At 48.9% G+C, this 21,913-nt stretch overlaps 7 protein-coding genes across 7 annotated transcripts; 5 read left to right on the plus strand and 2 right to left on the minus strand.

Moving 5' to 3' along the window:
• Positions 1-538: 538 nt before the first annotated feature.
• On the minus strand, positions 539-2,141 carry P175DRAFT_011522 (uncharacterized protein). The gene has a single exon (XM_040892366.1). It carries the CDS (start codon positions 1,821-1,823, stop codon positions 699-701), a length of 1,125 nt encoding a protein of 374 aa, XP_040755342.1. The 5' UTR covers positions 1,824-2,141; the 3' UTR covers positions 539-698.
• Positions 2,142-3,483: 1,342 nt separating this feature from the next.
• Positions 3,484-5,226, plus strand: P175DRAFT_0505713 (uncharacterized protein; the record flags this gene model as incomplete). The annotated part of the gene is made up of 1 exon (XM_040898130.1): positions 3,484-5,226. One exon carries the CDS (start codon positions 3,484-3,486, stop codon positions 5,224-5,226), a length of 1,743 nt encoding a protein of 580 aa, XP_040755343.1.
• A 1,615-nt stretch (positions 5,227-6,841) lies between these two features.
• On the plus strand, positions 6,842-7,666 carry P175DRAFT_0489129 (uncharacterized protein; the record flags this gene model as incomplete). The annotated part of the gene is made up of 5 exons (XM_040895716.1): positions 6,842-6,929; positions 6,952-7,061; positions 7,099-7,126; positions 7,151-7,494; positions 7,586-7,666. The coding sequence occupies 5 exons, from the start codon at positions 6,842-6,844 to the stop codon at positions 7,664-7,666; spliced, it is 651 nt and encodes a 216-aa protein (XP_040755344.1).
• Positions 7,667-8,370: 704 nt separating this feature from the next.
• On the plus strand, positions 8,371-10,710 carry P175DRAFT_011935 (protein phosphatase 2A regulatory subunit CDC55). The gene is made up of 5 exons (XM_040892372.1): positions 8,371-8,921; positions 9,033-9,130; positions 9,190-9,835; positions 9,908-10,473; positions 10,547-10,710. Exons 1-5 carry the CDS (start codon positions 8,744-8,746, stop codon positions 10,568-10,570), a joined length of 1,512 nt encoding a protein of 503 aa, XP_040755345.1. The 5' UTR covers positions 8,371-8,743; the 3' UTR covers positions 10,571-10,710.
• Positions 10,711-11,501: 791 nt separating this feature from the next.
• Positions 11,502-17,584, plus strand: P175DRAFT_0497076 (transcriptional regulator SIN3). Its single transcript, XM_040896199.1, has 8 exons — positions 11,502-11,940; positions 12,029-12,096; positions 12,186-12,823; positions 12,880-12,980; positions 13,029-13,737; positions 13,791-14,273; positions 14,567-16,669; positions 16,745-17,584. Exons 1-8 carry the CDS (start codon positions 11,840-11,842, stop codon positions 17,339-17,341), a joined length of 4,800 nt encoding a protein of 1,599 aa, XP_040755346.1. The 5' UTR covers positions 11,502-11,839; the 3' UTR covers positions 17,342-17,584.
• Positions 17,585-18,469: 885 nt separating this feature from the next.
• coaT (acetyl-CoA hydrolase ACH1) lies at positions 18,470-20,300 on the plus strand (the record flags this gene model as incomplete). The annotated part of the gene is made up of 4 exons (XM_040895717.1): positions 18,470-18,612; positions 18,705-18,945; positions 19,045-20,010; positions 20,073-20,300. The coding sequence occupies 4 exons, from the start codon at positions 18,470-18,472 to the stop codon at positions 20,298-20,300; spliced, it is 1,578 nt and encodes a 525-aa protein (XP_040755347.1).
• A 358-nt stretch (positions 20,301-20,658) lies between these two features.
• On the minus strand, positions 20,659-21,123 carry P175DRAFT_0429765 (uncharacterized protein; the record flags this gene model as incomplete). Its single annotated transcript, XM_040893384.1, has 3 exons — positions 20,659-20,692; positions 20,797-20,921; positions 21,016-21,123. 3 exons carry the CDS (start codon positions 21,121-21,123, stop codon positions 20,659-20,661), a joined length of 267 nt encoding a protein of 88 aa, XP_040755348.1.
• Between the last annotated feature and the right edge of the window lie 790 nt (positions 21,124-21,913).

The following is a 21,913-nucleotide window of genomic DNA, read 5'->3' on the forward strand; positions in this document are numbered from 1 at the left end:
ACACGCGGGAGAGAAAAACAGCTGCATTAGATATGGACACATGCGTGCCTTGCCTGGTACCTCGTAAATGCATGGCTCCACGAACATATCAATTGGTCCGGAACCCACGGATGAAATTTGAGCGGGTTCAGCGGGAATACCGGTACTCCGTACCTACAGGTGGTGCCTAGGTATGTACGTTGATCCCTTTCTAATGCATAGAAATGCATAGAACAGTTTTCTGCAAGAAGAGGAGGAGGAGGAGGAGGAGGAGGAAGATGGATGGCATAACTACGGAATTCTCGGTAGATAGACAGACACATAGGCACATGGCATAGTAAACTTCTCAACTACTACCAAGTAAGTAAGTACTCTCCCTCGTTCAGTTTTGAGGACCCTGGACTATGTACCTCGGCCATGGTCTAGTATAGGTGGTGGTTGATTATGGTTACATTATGGATCCATGATGTGTAGTTTATGTACGTACGTAAGTACGTCATGGTGTACATAACAACATATGTAACTACATACGGAGGGGTACTTGGTATGGTTATGAGTGAAAGTAAATATTCTGACATGATCAGATAGTTGGTATTGGATTTTTTTTTTTTTTTTTTTACACAATAGATCGGTATACATAATCCTCCGTTTCATATCCCAAATTTCTTTTCGAAACAGCATTAAGAAGCAAGATTGAGGACCATGTACCAATCAATCAATCAATGCTGCATATGGTTCAAAATCAACTTCAATCTTCGGACTGCAGGTCCCTCTGCACTCTTATTACTACTTGGGATGTCCTTCTGCGCGTCCAGTTCTTTCGCGGCGGCCTCTAAGGTCGGCTGTAGGTATCCCCAGACCTCATCGTGGTATTTCCCCTCGACGGAGATCCAATCCGCCGCGCCTGGTAGCCTTGCGAGAACGGTATCACGGAGGGCTGTTGCGTCGCTTGTTGCTGCTCCCGCAGATAGAGGAGCCGTATCGAGAAGTGACCCGATATCTGGAACGAGGCTGAAAGAGGTGAGTTGCTGGTTGGGAGACTGTGGAGTTTGCGCGGGGTCAGCGGGTAATTGGCGTCGGAAGGACTCGATGATTTGGATCTCGGCTGGGGTGGGCTGGGGAAGAGTGAGTTGCGTTTCGATGGGCTCGAAAGGTTCGTTGGCCGAGGGAGGGAATTCGGGGTCGAAAGTGTGGTCGGATAAAAGGGATACAACGGCGTCCCCGTCCGAGGGGAGGAGGATTGTCGCTGCTGGTGCGGGTTGAGTGGTGTTGAGGGTGGCGAGTGACTTTTCGTCTTCGTAGTCATTTTCATAGTCTGTGGTTATCTCTCTTCCGCTTCCTTTCTCTTTCCCTTTCCCTTTCTCCTTCCCTTGGTCAGTATCTGTGATTTGTTCGGATATGTCGCCTCCGTAGGTTCTCTGGAATTCATCTTCCGTGAGTGCGGGGAGCGCGAACCCCCCTTGGTTTGCGGTAGATGTAGACGAGGACCGGAATGATTCTGCCGGGGCGTAACCTGTTTGGTCTCGCGATGAGGCCCCGGGGGAAGAAGGCCCAGTTGACTCTCTATATTGCTCTGCTGCGGCTAAGGCCGACGATGACGAGGAGGAGGCAGCTTTACTGCCGTCTGAGAGCAGACGAGCAGCATCTTTGGAGGGAACGGACGGGAGGAAAGCATTCCTCGCGAGGCCTGAAGCTGAGCTCTGGATCCGTGCAGCTAGGGAAGGATGATTTTGTGCGTTATTGCTGGAATAAACTGGTGATTTCCCATTCTTGTCTGGTCTGGAATGCGGGTTTGGGGAATCATTATTGTCGTCGGCGCTACCCCGCTTCTGGGGGTTAGACATTCTCGGGAGCAAGAAGGCGGGGAGGGAGCTGAGGAGCGCAATAGAGCTAGGGTTATTTAACGAAGATTGAAGAACAGAGTAGCTTGTTAAAATGTGGATCTTCTAGTACTAATTTTCTCGGTAGCTTTGGGTCCGTTGATTTTCGGTCCAAGGGAGTCGGAAGGCGTAGGAAAAGCATGTGAAGTGCCTGACAATATACCAAATGACGAACACTCATGGAGGATACCTAGGTCAGTATATGACTTATCTTCAACGAGGCATACTCATGAATTGTGAGAAGTGAATAAAGGAGCCACAGAAGATGGCCGCTGCCTCTGGCTCAACTCCTCGAACATGAAAGGAGCAGCGTACCAATACCCGCATCACCCGGAGCGCCAGTAGATAAAGCGGATGGAATTGGATGACAGCATCGAGGCCGAACGATAGGCCCTAGATGTTGAGATGAAGGAGATGAAGCGTTTATCCAGCTTGTTTACAAGCGCTCTAGCCACTTATTTGCATATGAAATGATCACGCGGAACCCTGGCCAGTGTTCAGTGATTTCATTTATCCACTACTCTATCAACTGAGACGGCGCGAGGAGAATGATCGGCTTAAAGGGTCCGTTGGTCGAGGAGGTATTGATGGCGTATCAGTATGCCGCTAGAAGACCTTGCTTGGTGCTGTGAAACCCGGTATCATCGGCAAGAATGGCAGACGATACCTGTAGTTGAAACTTGGCTGATCCTCCGAGGCATGAAAAACAGCCAAAACACAGAGAGCCCCCTGTTCGCCAAACTCACACGTTCTTCGGGGCCTAACGAGACGAGATTTGTATCGACCGGACGTCTGCTGCTCGCACAATGGGACATTCACGCACTGGTCGAGGCAGGGTCATACCGGTTCAGAAATCCGAAGATGGTTCTAGACCAGGTTTGTGTTTCTCAAAACAATAGTCCTGCTCGAAAGAACATCTGCGCATTATACGTGTATAGCCATGAGAGGCAGAGGGCAGAAACATCTTTTATAGCAAGCTGATGTATGGATGACGGTGGTTGTTAAAGACAGTCAGATAGTTGTTCTGCTTGAAATAAATCACGGCCAGTTTTTTGAACTACGCAATGGTAAAAACAATGCAATCTAGGTGTCGAGGTACGGCAAGGTAATACTGATGGTTTGATGATTTATAAACGATACAAAAGGTAAATATGTCAATAGTAGGCAGCTCAGCCTATAAACGAAAGACTTTTGATAAACAATGCTTGTTGTAACTATTCTCTGAAACTAATACATGTCGTGTAGGAAGGAAGTTTGGAGGGGTTGAGAAGGTGGAAGATATCCTGGGGTGTCACGTGCACCTTCCACTTGTCCATCGCCCCTTCCACAATACTTACGTGTTGCGGAGTGGCGGTATTAGCTTGCCGTAGTCAAGGTAATACTTACGTAGATTTGACTCACCTGTTATAAGAGTGCTTGGGATTTCAAGCTTCCTTTTCTTCTTCGTCCAACCACTTGTCTTCTATCTGATTTTGTCAGATTCTTCAGATTCCTACGTGATTCATTCTGTCCTTATCAAGGTTCGTGAATCACCTCTCTTATACCGTGCACCATGACATCACAACCTTCAAAGCAACCTCTTGTTCGAGGTGGAAATACTCGATTATTGAGCAAGCTTCCATCCATGTTTGTCTCCAATACGCTACCATGCATCCACGATAACACAATCATTCTTGCCGCCACACATCCAAATGTTACAACTGCAGATCCAAAACACGATGGGTGGTTTATATCCGATTTTTACGCTTTCAATATTCTCCTGAAGGGCCTTGGGGGAAGCCAAACCTGGCTCACAGCGGCCGATCCAGAGAAACTGGTGCAGAGGTATAATTCCTTCCTCCACGGCAACCCATTTCAAGACCGAAAGGTTTGCCTAGATCGCGAGATACTTCGGGAGAAAAGGATCACTGAAGTAACTGTGATTCGCTCGAGTAATATGATCGATCAGTTTCTTAAGAAGGCGAAAGAGGCATCAGAGCTAGCCAAGCGAAATCATGCCCCCCTACTTTTGCTTGTCTTTTGTCACGGTCTTCCTAATCACCACCTGTTACTGGATGCTGGCAATCAATCGAAGGGGCTTAGCATACTCCGTCTGAAGGGTGTGCTTGAGCCAGGCGTATGTGTTACTCTTGTCACAACCGCTTGCTATTCTGGAGGATGGGCAACGTCTCCTGACCTTAACCACACTACGATCGCAGCCGCTGGTGATGGAAATCTACTTCAAGCCACCTCTCACTCCTGGAATGAGTCTCTAAGTATCGGGAGATTCTGCGGGTCTGTGTTCGCCAGTACCTTGTTTAAGACTTTGTCTAGTGCGGCAAGCCCCCTCCTAGAAGCCGACCTTGCTTCCGACTTGTCACAGGCGCAACAATCCCTACAGCCAGAGAACCCTAATAGTGTCCAAACCTTGACCTATAATGCCTTCTGTGAGTCTGTGTGGCGCACATGCGCGAACAGTGTCACGCGACTTTGGAGTTCCCAAAGCTTCAATTTCAGTGCCCAGGACGATGCCTGGGATTATTCCTGGACAGGGAGAACTGGCTTTCCGTTAGCTGATTTCAGGGAGCGATGGAATGCACTGACATCTATCCCATATAGTGGTTCAGAGGAGCTACGTGCTCTACAAGATCAAGACCCAAGCAACCCATCATTCTCTGCTTCTGGTCCCGTTAGAGACGGCTTAGGAGAAAGTGTGGTGGATGAAATGACAGGCCACATTGCGCAAAAAAGACTGAAAGATATGGCCAGATTATTTCGCCAAACCTGCCCGGGTGATCACAACCTGGGAATGGAGACTGGCTTCTGGGGAAGGCTCCGTGGGTTCTACGAATATGGGGAATTCGAAGAAGACGCTGCCATGATTGAAGGAGCGATTCGTTTTCGATGGGAATCAGCGTTGCTTGCGGACTTTATTGTTGAGGCACTCAATCTGCCGGTGCCCAATGGCGAAATTTGTATCATGTGGGATTGGATGGCATGGATAGATGTCAAGTTGAAGACTATGTCAAGAGATGACCTCTTCTCCTGGAGATCGTCAGTCTATCAGAAGCTTAACCCACACTTCGAAGCCCCCAGCTATAACGAACAAGGGCCCCCCTTCGGTCGACCTGTTGAATACGTGGTCTCGGCGTTGATGGATGCTAGTATGCCCGAAGATGAGCTTACGGCTAGTATTCTCGCGATTATTGAGTTTATGAATTTAAGTCGGGCTTGCAATCAACAACGCCTGTGTAGGGATCGGGGGGTTCGTCAGAGGGGCCGTGAATGGTTGAGAACGGTTGGAAAGCGAGCCCGGCAGTCGCTTTCCCCGCGGAAAAGGCAGAGCGTAAGTGATTCAACTTCTTCTAAGAATATCACTATGGTTTAGCTCTGGCTTAGTTTGCTCTGTATACTTTCTTTCTTTGTTTAGTTATTTGTTCAATGCCCTACCTTACTCCTAATAGAAACCATACCATTCTGTCTTTGATACCAACATTCTTCTACTAGGTATAGAGCATAATTGATGGCGAGAAAGAAACAATGAAGGTCATATGAATATAAAATGTACGAGGACTATGGGCTCTGGTGGAGGAAAAGAGAGAAGAGAGAAACTAAGGATCTAACTACTGGAAGTCCTGGCACCAGTTGAAGTGAGTTGTTAATTGGATTACTATATTTTGGCGAAATAGAGGCTATCTGTATAGCCAACCCCCTATATTTATACTGTAAAGGTTTCTACTTGTTGGGGTAGATATCCTGTTGATGAGGTAAGGAATAAAGAATACATATTGTATAGGGTAGAATATAATGGTGCACTGGTACCTGGCAAATGATGACTATGGTATATCAGGCGGGATTCGGGCAGATCAGCCCTGATGGTCTGATCATAGTGACCTTTTAGTCCAATGTATAGACCTTACTTGCCTGAATCAGCATGCTCTTACAACCTGTTCCTTGCGCGATCCCGGAGACTTAGTGAGGGTTCGGGTAGCAGTCCACCCTTCTTCCACTTTAAACTTGCAAGCAACACCAAGATGACTTTGCATGACCTAAACTGTGGAATCACGCAACTTCGAGAGGCAGCTCTGTCCGGCCATATTGAGAGGGTACGTGCTATTCTTTCAGAATGGCGAGAAACCCCTGGTGACGACAAGATGTTCGCTGAGAATACAGTCCCAAGTCTCTCCGAGGTGATAGAACGCGACTTGTCCGAAGTAGTTGAGTCTCTTCTTATCTATCAAGTTCCGATGAATTCCGAGCTTTTCTTGAAAGCGACGCGAAATACGTTGTACTGGATTCTGCAGGCATTCCTTAACCACGGGTGGGATATTAACACGACATACCCCGCCAGCCCTACCTCATTTTTTCGTACTATACTCACATTCCACACTCCAGTTTGTCATTCCATGATAGAAATTTAACCAGATGGTTTCTGGATCATGGAGCGAATCCCAATCAGCGATGTGATACATACAGAGATTGTACACCGCTGCCAATCGCATTCCGGGAAGCTGAATTTCTACGCCCACTATCCACCGGCCATGACCCAGAAACCACCTCCCAGTTCGCAGCTGAAGATGGGCGCCATTTCAACAGTGTTTCAATGGAGCAGTTCATAAAGGAAAGCGGCTATCAATTAGTCTAGTTGATTTTGCAATGGCTTTCGGTTTCTTCCAATTAAGAATTATAATTCGTTGAAAGGTATCGTGACCCTTGAAATATCCACCAAAAGTTCCCCTGAGTTGTCGAATAACTGGCTTCTACAGTTGATCATGGAATGATTGCATGCTAACCTCAAAGGATCAAGTCATTTATGTACTGGTGTCTTGACTGGTAACTGTATATAAAGGATGCTTTACATCCCGCATTGCATCCACACTCCTGGTGGTCGGTATCACCTCCTACCGCTGGAACAGCCGCTCAAAATACAAAGGGACGAAGCCACTTGATCGTCTTTGCTGGAGTTGATCAAGGAGCCGCGGTGACTAAACCCAATCACCTGCATGGAGGCAGGATACTGGATCAAGATTGAAGAGCTTTGCATATGTCCAGGGAAGAGAATTTCAAGGTTCCTCCACGATCTTGAATGGAGTACGTTCCCTTTCACTGGCAGGTTCAGGGTTACACAATGTTGGATCTCATCACATGACTTTATCTAATTTCTTTGTGTGCACCATTGGATCACTATGGAACCTGGGTGCTATTAAAAGAAGCATGTACATAGTATGTTATTTACTGACCCTGGATATGCTGCTGGGAGCTATCCCAATCAGCTATCTCATTCGCAGGTAATGTGCTCTACTTTCCCATAGAACTACTTTTCCTGTTATGTCTTGATGAACTGGCACCTATCCCAGGAGAATTAACAGGCTGTGGGCCAGCTCTCTGGCACTTACAATACCTTAAACTAGTGGGGCAGGCTGGTGCCCGGGGCGTAGTGACTGGCTCCCTGTGCACCGTTTCAATGCAGGTCCGTGGTGCTAATTCCAGAGGCACATGGCTCTTTCTCACCCTAATCCAATCTCCTGTCGTGACTATCTTAGATGCCATCGAAACCATCTTCTATATGAGACCTATTCAAGCTGCTCGTTTTGCAGCAGAGCTCAAGGACGCAGGAAGAGCTGAATACCGTCCAATTTGTGACTGGTGCAGCTGGGTGAGTTCTATGTTGAGTTCTTGGATTTAGAGCTCTCCACATTGACACCTTGACTTGGGGTTTCTACTTCGATGACTGTAGGAATAAGTAGTTCATCACCATTCTCGGCGTCTATGTGTTGCAGCTGGAGAACGTTCAGTTCAATCTTATACATCTGCAAGACAAACCATAAGGAGATCAAGAGTACAGATATATGGAGTATATAACTGATATAGGAAACTTTTCTGGGAAAGCTCATACTATACCCATTATAGTAAGTGGTTATTTCCACCAACCAAGAATTTAAACTCCAGCACAACAAATTTGCAGAGTGGTTGATGTCAGCGCGTCCACTTCAGTAGGGCGGTCAAGTTGGGTAGTTTGGCAGTTGCGGCAGTGAAAGGTAGCAAGTGGGTTTTTATGGGCAGCCACTCCCCACCACCACCACCACCACCTCCCAAAAGGCCAAACGACACCAACAGGTCTTTCCAAACCGCCTCACCCCAATCCAACAATCCCGTCATCTTCCTCCACCTCCCCTCCCCTCCCCTCCCCCTCCCCCAACCCTAGTCAACTCCCACATTCGTTCTGCTCCTCAACAGACACATCGTCTGTTGTTGTAGCCCGTGGTCGTTGTTGTCGTGTCTTGTTCTTCTCATTTTTGGGTCCTAATTATTATCCGTGATAATTAATCCGCCGAACCAAGGGGGACCGTCAGAAGAAGGAAAAAAAAAAATCCCCTCCCATCAACTCCTTCCCTCACTTCCGCTCTTGTCAGCTCAGGCTGTCAATCATTTGTCTTCTTCAGCCTGCAAGTGACTGAACTGCCTCATTTGGTGTTGGTTCACGTTGCGACCTTACCTCATCTCCTCTCCCTTCTCCGTGTCCCTCCTTATCTCCACTCGAGATCCTTTTTATATCGGACCGGTTCGCTTTCTTAACCATCGTCATCTCTTCTCAGCGGTGTCGTTATCATAGTCTGCAATTACGTTCGAATCCCACTACTCTCAACTTCTACCTCGTTGCCCACGATCCCAGTCTCCACAGACCCCGCTATTCGGATCGCCCTCGAGACTCAGGACCTTTGGGCGTTGAAGCTTATTTATCGTGATTGTCGGCAAACTACCCAAGGAAGGGTGGTTCTTGAAGAAAAATGGTAGACAGGGATCCAGGTTCTCCTACCTGGAAGTTCACACAGTGAGTCTTTCTTTTAGTCTTCTTGCGGCCATTCCGAGACCATCCTGCGATATGTCAGCTGTGCTCTCTCTATATGCATGCTTTGATGCTCGAGGTGGAGCTACTCTTGCTTGGGAGTATCTATGGCCAGGACCTGCATCGCCCAGTTCTTTGCTTTAAGTTCTCTGGCGGCATATATTCCCCTCAGCCACGCACTAACCGGATGCACAGATGCTTTGGCGATAAAGGCGATGTGGAAGATATTACCGAGGGTATGTGCAATTTTCGGGAAAACCTACAATCCAATCGAGGACAAAATCTGCTCGCCCACAAACCCCCACGGACTGTACCCTCGGTGCTGACAATTCTTGTGTTTCTTCTAGCCGATATTATTTCAACTGTGGAATTCGACCACACCGGAAACTATCTAGCTACAGGTGACAAAGGTGGAAGAGTTGTGTTATTTGAGAGAAATGAGACGGTAATAATAATGCCTTGTTGTATTACCCTTTTCGGCTCCACCAGGCTAAAGTTCCCCAGAAAAAAACCTGCGAATATAAATTCCACACCGAATTTCAATCACACGAGCCTGAATTCGACTACCTAAAATCCCTAGAAATCGAAGAAAAGATCAATAAAATCAAGTGGTGCCGACGACAAAATGCCTCGCATTTCCTCCTCTCAACCAACGACAAAACAATTAAACTTTGGAAGGTTTTTGACAAATCCCTCAAGGTTGTCGCAGAGAACAACCTCTCCAGCGAGCTTACCCCTGCTGGGGTTGGCGGCGGAGGGGCACCACGGGCGCCTCGGTTGCCCTTCAAAGACCCAGCCATGTTGAAACTTCCAAGAATGACACACCATGATACCGTTGTTGCAGCTGTGCCTCGAAGGACATATGCCAACGCCCATGCATACCACATCAATAGTATTTCCGTCAATAGTGACGGGGAGACCTTCATCAGCAGTGACGATTTGCGGGTCAACCTGTGGAACCTGAATATCCAAGATCAGAGTTTTAACATTGTTGATATCAAGCCTGCAAACATGGAGGAGCTTACAGAGGTTATCACCGCTGCCGAATTCCATCCTACCAGCTGTAACTGGTTTATGTACGCCAGCTCCAAAGGCACCATCAAACTGGCCGATATGCGACAACGGGCGCTCTGCGACCAGCATCAAAAACGTATGCACCCCTTCTCTGATCCCTCCCCCACTTGCTAGCCCAATGACTGACCTCTTTTGATCTACCCTGCAGTTTTCGAACAGGAGGAAGACGCTTCGTCGCGTTCGTTCTTCTCCGAGATTATCTCATCTATCTCTGACGTCAGGTTTTCCCATGACGGTCGGTACATTGTGTCGAGGGACTATTTGACTGTGAAGATTTGGGATGTCAACATGGAGAGACAACCAGTAAAGACAATCCCCATCCACGAGCACCTACGACCGCGATTGTGCGATACGTATGAGAACGACAGCATCTTCGATAAATTTGAGGTGGTGTTCTCCGGAGACGCCGAAAATGTTATGACTGGAAGCTACAACAATAATTTTATGATCTACCCCACCGACCCCTCCAAGGAGACAGAGATTGTGTTGCAAGCCGACAAGTCCGCCTTCAAGGCTAAGAAGGTTGGCGTCCCAACGCCGATGAACAAGGGTGCCAATGGAAAGAAGAGCAACTCCAGAGCTGGCAGCCCTGCAGGCCCTGGCAGCCGCATGAAGAAGGAGACCGATGCGGATCAGATCGATTTCAACAAGAAGATCCTGCACATGAGCTGGCATCCTTTCGAGGATAGCATTGCCATCGCCGCCACAAATAATGTGAGCAGCCCTTCTCTCTCTCTTTTCAAGTTCATATCTCCTGGTGACTAGTAACTAACAAGACTTTTTGTAGCTATTCGTCTTCTCGGCACTGTAAGTGGGACAGTTCCTGACTACAGTCAACGGGCGCGTCAACGTGTCAGCAAAATAAAAAGGATGACACTAGGAAGGGGACTCCTCAACTACAACATTCGCAATGGTATTCGCAAATCTAAGCCGCCAGTTCAAAAATCGCATCCTCTCTGCTCTTCTTTTCGTTTCACCCCCCCCCCCCTTCCCCTTTTGTCGGAGTCTGGTCGTATGATTCTACAGGTCTCTTTTGTTTTAGCCTGCTGGATATCTACGTATGATGAGACATTCTTCTCATCCGCTTATTTTCAGACAGACTTTGGTACCTTTTGATGATTTCTTGGGAGGGGGCAAGAGGTGTAAGAGGAGAGGGTTAGCGCGAGCGGGAGTTGTAATGGAGCGAGAAAGACGCAGACTGTGACCCCCGGAATGTTTTCATCCTCTTCCCTTACGTTGCACCTGTACTCGCTGCCTGTACCTTGACCACTGCGATACATTTATCCATAAAGAAGGGTCCATTTCACCCCACCGCAGTGGTTTTGGTGCGCTTTGGTTGCAATTAGAGCAAGATTTCTTTTTCTAATGGCTCGGACTGAATTGGTATTGGTGTCCTCTTAGCGTTACTCGAGTAGATAATGAATATATGTGAGTTTATTTTGATTATGTATCTCGGGTTACAATTTCTCTCGAAAATGGTGGTTTTCCGCACTTTTGAATGCCTCCAATCAAACTTTTGAAATGCCGCAGGTCAATGACGTCGGGCACGTCAATCTCGAACAAACAACCAATCAGAGTTGCTATCAGGGCTACCGCCCTGTCATTTCGTGCCAACCCAGAGATTCGGAAAATCTATGTCCCCGATGGCAAGGGGCTAAGCCTAAAGCGAGTCTAGCGTCCCGAAAGTCTCTCCGCCTTCTCTCTTGGAGACCATCCGTGATCGGTCGCGCGCAAACCATCATCGTCAACTAAGTCTGCTGTTTGCTGGCTTGTTCAGTCGGTTCCCCTTGCTCCCCTGCTTTCAGCTTCTCGAGACCCTTTCGTCTGAATCCTGTGATCTTCCATCTCTCACTGTTTGGGATTTTCTGCCACCAGCAGACTGCGAACTCCAGTGATGTGTCTGTGAAATGAGTTAGAAGAGAAACTGATCCGTGCGAAAAGGATAAAGAACCCCAGAGCTTGATTTGGGGTTATCGGCAGCTTCCACTTCTTTTCTACAGCGATATTTTACGATCCAGGCATCTTGGGCCTAGCGTCTGCGCTAGAGGTGCTTCAGGGGTGCTTTTGATGCCCTGAGATCATGAACTCCTCTGGGAATGATAACTGGCATCCTGGTGGACCGCCTTCACACCCTGGCATGGATCAAATGAACCAACAACCTCGTCCGCTGGGCTCTTTCGGGTATGTCACATAATCTACCTAAGTCTTGATGTTTGGTTTTATGGTGACAGGATACAAAAACTAACCCTGTGGTTTCGTTACTCTCTAGTCAAAACCCACCCCCTCAACAGGGACCGTCTTCCCAACCTGCAGGGCCTGTCCTCCCCCCTCCATCCGGTTAGAATTTTTTTTTTCATTTCACGCTTGAAATCATAAAAATCTGGTCTTGAATTGGCGACTAACATGTATTTCCCCCCCCCCCTTAGCGCCCTACCATCCTCAAAGCCAACCGGGCGGGCACTCACTGCCGGGGTTGGCCGAGCTGAGCCAGAGCCACGGCGGTCCACATCAACCGCCTGCGTATGGCCAACACCCACCTGCACCCTCACATGGCGCCGGACACTCGCTCCCAGGTATTGGACAGGCCATGCAACACCCTTCCCCCCAGTCCATCAACCAAGAACGAGAACGGGACTCTCGGGAGCGGGAATTGATCGAAAGGCAGCGCCAGGAAGAAATGGTCCACAGAGAACGCGAGCAGATTGAACGCCAACAGCTAGAGCGACAACGGGATCAGCAGCATCACCCTGTTCAGAGCCATACCGGGTCAATCCCTCTGCACCAGCCTGTGGCGTCCAAAGTCCCAAATTCGATCCACGGCCCCAATGGTCTTTTGTCTAATTTAGGTTCAAACCCCCCCAATGGCCCTCAGGGCTCTATTCAAGCCTCCGGAGGGCCCGGTGGAATTTACGGGTCGCAGATGCAGCACGGGGAAGGCACTAGGTCGTATATGCAGCACCCTACGGGCCCCCCGGGACAGCCGTTAATGGCGTTTAACGGGTCTGGGCCTCCAATTCCAGGAAATGTCGCTGCTCTTGCACAGGGCCAGCAACCTATCCTGAACGTGAGTATACTCCATTATCCCTCATTCATTTCATATCGCTCATGACTTTCGACTAGGATGCGCTCTCCTACCTCGACCAAGTCAAGGTCCGCTTCGTCGATCAACCTGATGTGTACAACCGTTTCCTTGATATAATGAAAGATTTCAAGAGCCAAGCGTGGGTACTTTATCTGCTACTTTCCTGACTTCTGCTAATTAAATTTAGCATCGACACTCCCGGGGTAATCCAACGCGTTTCAACTCTTTTCAACGGGCACCCTGCTCTCATTCAGGGCTTCAACACTTTCCTTCCTCCCGGTTATCGGATTGAGTGCGGAACCGAGGATAATCCAGACGCAATTCGAGTGACCACTCCTTCTGGTACAAACACCCTCAGTATGCCCCGTGCGAGACACACCCTGGATGGCCCAGGTGACCTGCCCCCCTCTGGCGGTTTGGGTCCTCATGGTAGACCCGATTACTATGAGCAGTCTCGGCCAGGTTGGCAGCAGCAGCAGCCCCAGCCTCAGCAAGCGCAAGGTGGTCTCGCAGGATCTTACTCCCCTGGGTCCCGTATGATGGGTCCTGGATTGTATGGGCAGCAAGGCGGGCAAGGACAATCACAAGACCTCCACTATGAATTCCCGGGCCAGCAAGACCAACAGGCTTCAGCGAGTGCAGCTGCGATGGCCCATCAGCAAGACCAACGCGGAGTGTCACAACTCCAGGGTGCTGCCTCCGCTGCATCAGCTAGCTTAGGGCGGCCGTCTTTAATGCAAGTCTCGCCTGCGTCCGGCCAGGGACCTAACCTGACTCAACCCATGAGCAGCTTAGCTGGCATAGGTTCTGGTATGCTTCAGGGTACCCAGGCAGATCTGAACAAGCGTGGACCTGTGGAATTCAACCACGCAATTAGCTATGTGAATAAAATCAAGGTACGCCTTTCCTACGTAGTTGAGCAGCAGCGACTAACGCCCCTTTTCATCAGAATCGCTTTGCAAGTGCACCTGAGATTTACAAACAGTTCCTCGAGATACTGCAAACCTACCAGCGTGAATCTAAACCAATCCAGGATGTATACGCCCAGGTTACCCAACTATTCAACACTGCACCGGATCTGTTAGAGGATTTCAAGCAATTCCTTCCTGAGTCAGCAGCTCATGCGAAGCAGCAGGCTGCTGCCCGTCAGGCAGAAGAAGCTGCTCCCATGAGTAACGTTCGTGGAGAGCCAAACTTCCCCCCCGGATCGCTACCCGCACAGACTCCGAACCGCGACGTCAAGATGCCACCTCTAGGGCAGTTCAATGTTAAAGATTCAGGAAAAGATGGGAAGAAGCGTAGGGGTGGCCCTGGGGCTCCATCGGCTTTAGGACCAGCATCCGCTGGCCCTGCTGGTAGTATTGATGCTATGCGAATGGCCGATGCTCGAGCAGGACCGGCTCAGGCCATCCAAGCGGGAAGTGCGAATAAGGTAAGTCCAATCACTGCGTTCCGTTAAGATCCTCATGAGATACATTCTTGCTTTCCCTGGAATCAATTTCGTTCCCTAGCCACAGTGGCTGCCAAATTGCTTGTCACTGGCAATATTGGCGCACTCGGTTTTAGGATGCTCACCTTTGAGAATATTTTGGGGCTGGTGATGATTGCAGCACCAACACAATACATCGCGCCCTTCATCCAATTTCCTATTTCGTTTATTTCATTCGAATCAAGCTGTATCCTTGCTTTTTAGATTTCGCGATGATGTTACTAACTAAACTCAAGAGGGCCAAGGTCCACCATACAAAGCCATCACAGGCAGATGTCCCAATCGTCTCGCCTACTCTAGTCCCTGCTTTGCCGGAACCCATTCAGCCAACTTTCTCCTTGACTCCGACCCAAGAAGAGTTTGCCTTTTTCGACCGCGTTAAAAAATATATCGGAAATAAACAGACATTTAGCGAATTCCTCAAGCTCTGCAATCTTTATTCGACCGATCTGATTGATAGACACGTTCTGGTTAAGCGAGCTGCCGGGTATATTGGCTCCAATCCGGAGCTCATGGCTTGGTTCAAGCGTTTCATGCATGTTGAGGAGCCTGAGGATAAGATCATCGAGGTCAAACCAAAGCACGAGCCTGGAATCGTCAATCTCTCGCATTGCCGCTCTCTCGGGCCTAGCTACCGTCTACTTCCCAAGCGTGAGCGACAGAAGCCATGCAGTGGCCGTGACCAACTGTGTTACAGCGTCCTCAACGATGAGTGGGCTTCTCATCCTACATGGGCGTCCGAGGATTCTGGTTTCGTCGCCCACAGAAAGAACCAATATGAAGATGCCTTGCACCGTATTGAAGAGGATAGACATGATTACGATCACCACATTGAAGCTTGCACCCGCACGATTCAGCTTATTGAGCCTATCGTTCAGCAGTTCCTTGTTATGTCTGAAGCCGAGAGAGCTGCATTTAAGCTTCCTCCCGGCCTTGGCGGCCAGAGCGAAGCAATCTATCAACGTGTTATCAAGAAGATATACGATAGACAGCGTGGAGAGAAAATCATCAAAGAGATGTTTGAGCGGCCATGCCATGTCCTTCCCATCGTGCTATTCCGCCTGAAGCAAAAATGTGAGGAATGGAAAGCCAGCCAGCGTGAATGGGACAAGATCTGGCGCGAGCAAATGCAAAAGGCCTACTGGCGCAGCCTGGACCACCAAGCAATTGCAAGCAAAGGCAGCGATAAGAAGCTCTTCGTCGCGAAGCATATTCAGAATGAGATCCAGAGCAAATTTGAAGAGAGTAGGAATCTACGCAAGAGCGGATTCCAGGTCCTTAAGCACCAGTTTGAGTTTACGTTCACAGACCCGGCTGTCCTCATTGACGCAACTCACTTGCTTTTGACCTTCATTGACCGCAACTCTGCGGGCTTCGGCGCGGACCCACAGAAGGTTATGATGTTCATTAAAGACTTCATCCCAATGTTCTTCAGTATGGATCGGGACACTTTCCACGTGTATATGAATGAGCTCTCTAGTGGCGCTTCCCCCATCGACGACGGTGATGATGAGAGTCTAGTTGCAGAAGACACCGCAACCCCGCGAAGCAGCAGGAAGGTTATCACCGGCAAGAAAATGGATCTTCTGCGGGATGTCCTTGAGCGTCGCAGCGAGAAAGCTAACCGAACAGACAAAGAAGGTAGCACTCCTGCCAGTCGGGGTGGTACTCCGGATGCCGTTCTCATTCCCTCCACCCCAATCCCTGACCCTACCGAGACCTTTGACGTTGCAGAGTTGAAGTGGATGGAACATCCTGGACAAGGCAACTTCAACCAACAGCGCGAGTACAACCTCAACGAATCTTACGAGAAGAAGGCACACCATCTCTATGCCAATTTGAATATCTACTGCTTTTTCCGCACGTTTGAGATTCTTTACTCGCGTCTCCTTCGCATTAAATTGCACGAGAAGGATGCACACGCAGATGTACGTCGTGCGCTTATGGTCAAACCTGCGCAGGAACTCCATCTCCTCGATAAAGTTCCCACCGACTTTTTCTACGACTGCGACCCTAAGGCCAATCTCTACCAGCAGGTCGTACGGATGTGCGAAGAGATCATCAAGGGAGATATGGAGACATCCCATTTGGAGGAAACTCTTCGACGTTACTATCTGCGATCGGGATACCAGCTGTATAACTTGGAGAAGATGTTTACCGGCATCGCCAAGTTCGCGGGTGCGATCTTCAACGGGGACTCAAAGGACCGCAGCTCCGATATTATAAACCTTTTCTTTAAGGAGCGCGATAAGGAGGAAACTACGCACAACCAGGAGATCCAGTACCGCAAACAGGTTGAAAGGCTTGTCAAGGACAGTGATATTTATCGCATTACCTACGTAAGTTTCATCTCCTTTTTGATTCTCCAGTGAACCTTTTTTTTTTTTTTTTTTTCCCTAACCCCTCCATATCAGTACCCAAGCACCAAGAAAACTTCTGTCCAACTCCTCACGGCTGAAGATGCCACATTGGAAAACGAAGAATTGAGCCAGGAGGCGCGTTGGTCGTACTATGTCTCTGCGTACACAATGCGTGATCCTACGGAAGGCGTGCCGTTCTCGCAGATGCGGATCCCCTTCCTGAAGCGAAACCTTCCCAGCAAGCTCGAACAGGAAGAGGAGTACAACCGGTTCTATCGCCCGCTTGTCCACCAGGACGGACTCATCATCCGTATCTGTGCCAACAGCTACCATATCCTGTACGAACCTAGCAGCTACGACTGGTGGTGGCGTCCAACCCTACCTTCAGATGAGACCAGCGAGGAGACCACTAAAGAGGAAGCTGCTATGAAGGAACGCCGGCGCGATCGGTTTACGGAGAAGTTTGTCAACAACCCTAGCTGGGCGCACGGTCTTAGCAAAGACCAAGTTGACGAGTCGAACCAGCGCTTCCGATCGTGGATCAAGGGATCTGAAGGTGAACATGAACCAAGTGCCGCCAGCGGTTCGGGATCTGATAAACAGAGCCCGACGGAGGACACGGAGATGCCTGACGCGGAGAAGACAACCTGACACCCAGGATTCCTCAAAAACAGACGCGGTTCAACATCTCCCGAACCTATGTAATGTCGACCGTTCGCCTTTATCGCGGGTGAATGTGGACTTGGAGCTTTTGGGGCGAGTTGGAAGAGTTCCTCGGTTATGGTTATCATTGGTGAAAAAAAAAAAAATCTACATTTTCTTCCTGTCCATCGATTCTGTGTTGAAACTTCATTTCCCTGTGTTTTTTTTTTTTTTTTTTGTTTTTTTTTTTTTTTCCGGCAGCAGTGTACCTAGCTCAGTCACGGTTGTACAACGAAATGGGGTTACTGCTTATTTGGGGGATACTCGCTGGCGTCGTTTGTGGAGAACATCGCAATCTATGTATGTATGTATGGATGGCTCCGAATCGGCAGTTCTCCCGCTTTATTTCAGGTGCCTCCAGGTGAGATCTTCTTTGGGTTGGTGTCGAGGGGATTTTCAGGTTCGACGACATATTGTACTTTAGGCCGGTTAGGTTCAACTCTACAAAATTTTTTTTAACCAAGAGTCTATACTCCGTTATCCTGACCTTTAATTACGGAGGGGCTCAAAAGACAGGGAAAGAAAAGCCCGGGGAATCCTGGGGGTCCTGGAAGAAAAGCTCCGTGTAGCCGAAGCGGCATAACCGACGGGCCACGGGACGAGCAATAAGGCGGGAGTTTGAACTGGGATGTTGAGATAGATCATAGAATATGGAGTACGGAGTACTAGTGGTAGTGATTATTCTTTACTATGTCCTCCATACCTCTCCATATTGACATTGATTGATTTGATTGATTTGAAAGAAAAAAAGATGGACCGAGAAAATCCCGAGATGACGTCAGTCGCTGGTTTCCTGAAGATTTCCAGAATTCTTTCCAAAAGGATGGAGATTGGAATTTGGAATTTGATAATTGAGAGTACCGCAAAGTAGCGGTTCCCTATTTTTCAACTTCCATATCCGCGCGCTTCCTTTTTCCTGCCTCTCTCCTTTTTCTCCCTCTCTCTCTCTCTCTCTCTCTCTCGCTTCCACTCATTTTTAATCCAACCCTCTCCTCTCCTTCTTTTCCCCCTTCCCTCCCTCTCTACCTCTCCACTCCTCCATCTTTTGGTTTTCCCCCTTTGGTTTTCCCCCGCACAATGTCCGCCTCCGCCCTGCTGAAAGCCCGTGTTCGGCGACCCTCATACCTCAAAAAGTTGGCCAAAGCTGAGGACCTCATCGACCTCTTCCCCAATGGCACCTATATCGGCTGGTCCGGGTTCACGGGGGTTGGGTATCCTAAGTATGTCCTCACTGGTCCTGCTTGTGCCGCTGAAATCGTAGCTGACATGGGCTGCTGTCTCTCTCTCTCTCTCTCTCTCTCTCTCTCTCTAGGATGGTCCCCACTGCTCTGGCTGATCACGTCGAGAAAAACAACCTCCAGGGCAAACTGAAGTACTCACTCTTCGTGGGTGCTTCCTCCGGGGCCGAAACTGAGAACCGTTGGGCCCGATTGAACATGATTGAACGTCGAAGCCCTCATCAGGTCGGGAAGGAGATCGCCAAGGGTATCAATAACGGGCAGATCAAGTTCTTTGATAAGCATCTGAGCATGTTTCCGGCCGATCTTACCTACGTAGGTTTTTTTTTCTTCTTCTTTTTTTTCTCCTATGTCGTCGTCGCGTGTTTTTGTTTGGGTGGGATTTGTATGAGGCTAATTGGGGCTTTTGTATAGGGCTGGTATACGATGAACAAGCCCAACAACAAACTGGATGTTGCGGTTATCGAGGCCTCCGCCATCACTGAAGACGGAGGAATCATTCCTGGAGCTTCGGTTGGCGCATCCCCCGAATTAATACAGATGGCAGATAAAGTCATCATTGAAGTCAACACAGCCAGTCCGTCCTTTGAAGGGTTACACGATATCACCATGTCTGACCTTCCTCCCCACCGGAAGCCTTATCTGATCATGCGGCCTGAAGATCGCATTGGAACTCCACACATCCCGATCGACCCGGAGAAGGTGGTCGCCATTGTCGAATCCGACTACCCCGATCAGACACTGCCCAATGCCCCTGAGGATGCCAACTCGCAAGCCATTGCGTCGAATCTGATCGAATTCCTGAAGCATGAAGTGAACATGGGCCGTCTCCCACCAAACCTTCTGCCAATCCAGTCTGGCATTGGCAACATTGCCAACGCGGTCATTGGCGGTCTCAGCAAGGGCGGCGCCGACTTCACCAACCTGAAGGTGTGGACCGAAGTGCTCCAGGATTCTTTCCTGGATCTCTTCGACAGTGGCAACTTGGACTTTGCTACCGCTACCTCGATCCGTTTCTCCCCCGACGGCTTCAAGCGCTTCTATGACAACTGGGAGCGCTACGCTGGAAAGCTGCTGCTCCGGTCCCAGCAGGTATCCAACTCTCCGGAGATCATTCGCCGACTGGGCTGCATTGGCATGAACACCCCTGTGGAGGTGGATATCTATGCCCACGCTAACAGCACCTGCGTCATGGGATCCCGGATGCTCAACGGATTGGGCGGATCCGCCGACTTCCTCCGCAACTCCAAGTACAGTATCATGCACACTCCTAGTGCCCGTCCCACCAAGACAGATCCCACTGGTATCACCTGCATTGTTCCTTTCTGCACCCACATTGACCAAACTGAGCACGATTTGGATGTGGTCGTGACTGAACAGGTATGCCCGATTCTGATTCTGTATTATTTATATCTATATATATATATTCTAATTCTCCCTAGGGTCTTGCCGATGTCCGTGGTTTGTCTCCTCGCGAACGTGCTCGCGTCATCATTGACAAGTGCTCTCACCCCGACTACAAGCCAATCCTCCAGGACTACTTTGACCGTGCTGAGTACGAGTGTCTGAAGAAGGGCATGGGTCACGAGCCCCACCTGCTCTTCCAGGCTTTCAAGATGCACCAGAACCTGGCCGAAAACGGAACCATGAAGATCAACGGCTGGGATTAGACTCTTTTTGGCTGAAGGGGTTCACATCTGTATACCAATCATGAAACGAACAGTTGTGGGTATATATTACAATGCACTTTGGCGAGGCAGGGTGTTGAGGACTTTGTATTCTACCTATTTATTATTCTGATCCAACCCAATGTACACATTTAGAGATATCGGCCGGAATATATAACGGGGTTTGCTTTGAAGTAGTTTTTTTTTTAATGTTCAGATAGATATTCAGTCTGGAAAGCAACATTGTATATAATAATCAATAACAAGATAATTGTGGAAAAGAAAGCAAGATCATATCACATTAAACGCCAACCCCCCCACCCGTCTAGTTCATTGTTGCTGTGCCGGCCTTGTCGCTTGCTTACTCGGGAGGTCGATAGCTACCTCCAAAGATCCTTTTATCAATAACAGCCATTAGTATGATGATGGGGGTTTGCCTGCCAGTACGGAGTAGGGGCAAGATATATATAAAAAAAAAAAAAAAAAAAAAAAAACTCACCGACTAAACAAAGACCCAAGAACGCCTGGAGCCTCGTTGGGGTTCCGTTTCGCCCATCCAGACTCGACATTGTAATGCTTGACGTCTTGGAGACCGGCAAACAGGCCTCTTCCGGCGGTTGGATGCTACAAACACAGAGAGAGAGAGAGAGAGAGAGAGAGGAGAACTAGATTAGCGAGCTGATGCATAAGAAACGAAGCCGGAGGGGGGAGGACATACTCGGTGCGGTTTCGTGCCGGAGCGAACCCAGAGATCAGCTCCGAAGTCGTTTTGGGTTCGAGAGGAAGAAGAAGAAGAAGAAGGGGGAGGAGCGGATGGGTTGGACATGTCGTTTGCCTGCTTCTCGATTGATTGTGATTCAATTGATTGATTGACTGCTTGCTTGCTTGCTTGCTTGCTGATTGAAATTGGGTTGAGCTGAGTTAAGATAGATAGAGAGAGAGAGAGAGAGAGAGAAGGAGTCTCCCTCCACAGGGCAGCTTTATATTCACCCGCCATGAGGATGAAGCCAAAGGCGAAACCCGTATTGGACGATCAGGAAATGCGAATATCCGAATCACCTCACCCCATTCCGGCTGTGATCTTGTCTTGTGATATAAAAGTTCAGGAAAATGAATAATAATAGTAGTAGTATAGCATGAGCCTCCCTCTCTGTCTCTCTCTCTCTCTTGGTATGGAGCACTGGTTACCGCGTGGCTGGAATCGGAATCCCCTTTTTCCACTGCGGTCGTCCAATGATAACTCGGGCAATAACGAACATCGGTTCGACTGGAAAGCAGGTGGTGTGATGTGATGTGAGGTCTCCGTGACTCCGTATAAAGCCGCTTTTGGTGCGTGCGGGTGTGGGTGGCATGATTCAGTTTGACGGCGGGCAGAAATGGTGACGGGTGGTGAAATTAGGAATGGGAATAATTCCGAGTCTTTAGTTCAATAGGTAACTACATAATAAGTTGATGAATATACCTAACTATTCGGAGAATCTCCCTGTCTAATGGTAGGGACACGTTTCTGCGACGCAACAACCCTGGGTGTCTAGACAAGGCAGGCCCAGGGTTCTAATACATAAATGTTCTACAGACCCCCGTCCACCGCTTGCTAACTATCTCGTCCTCTTGTT

This window comes from Aspergillus ochraceoroseus (assembly GCF_002846915.1).
Source record: "Aspergillus ochraceoroseus IBT 24754 chromosome Unknown P175scaffold_1, whole genome shotgun sequence".
In the NCBI taxonomy this organism is placed as follows: domain Eukaryota; kingdom Fungi; phylum Ascomycota; class Eurotiomycetes; order Eurotiales; family Aspergillaceae; genus Aspergillus; species Aspergillus ochraceoroseus.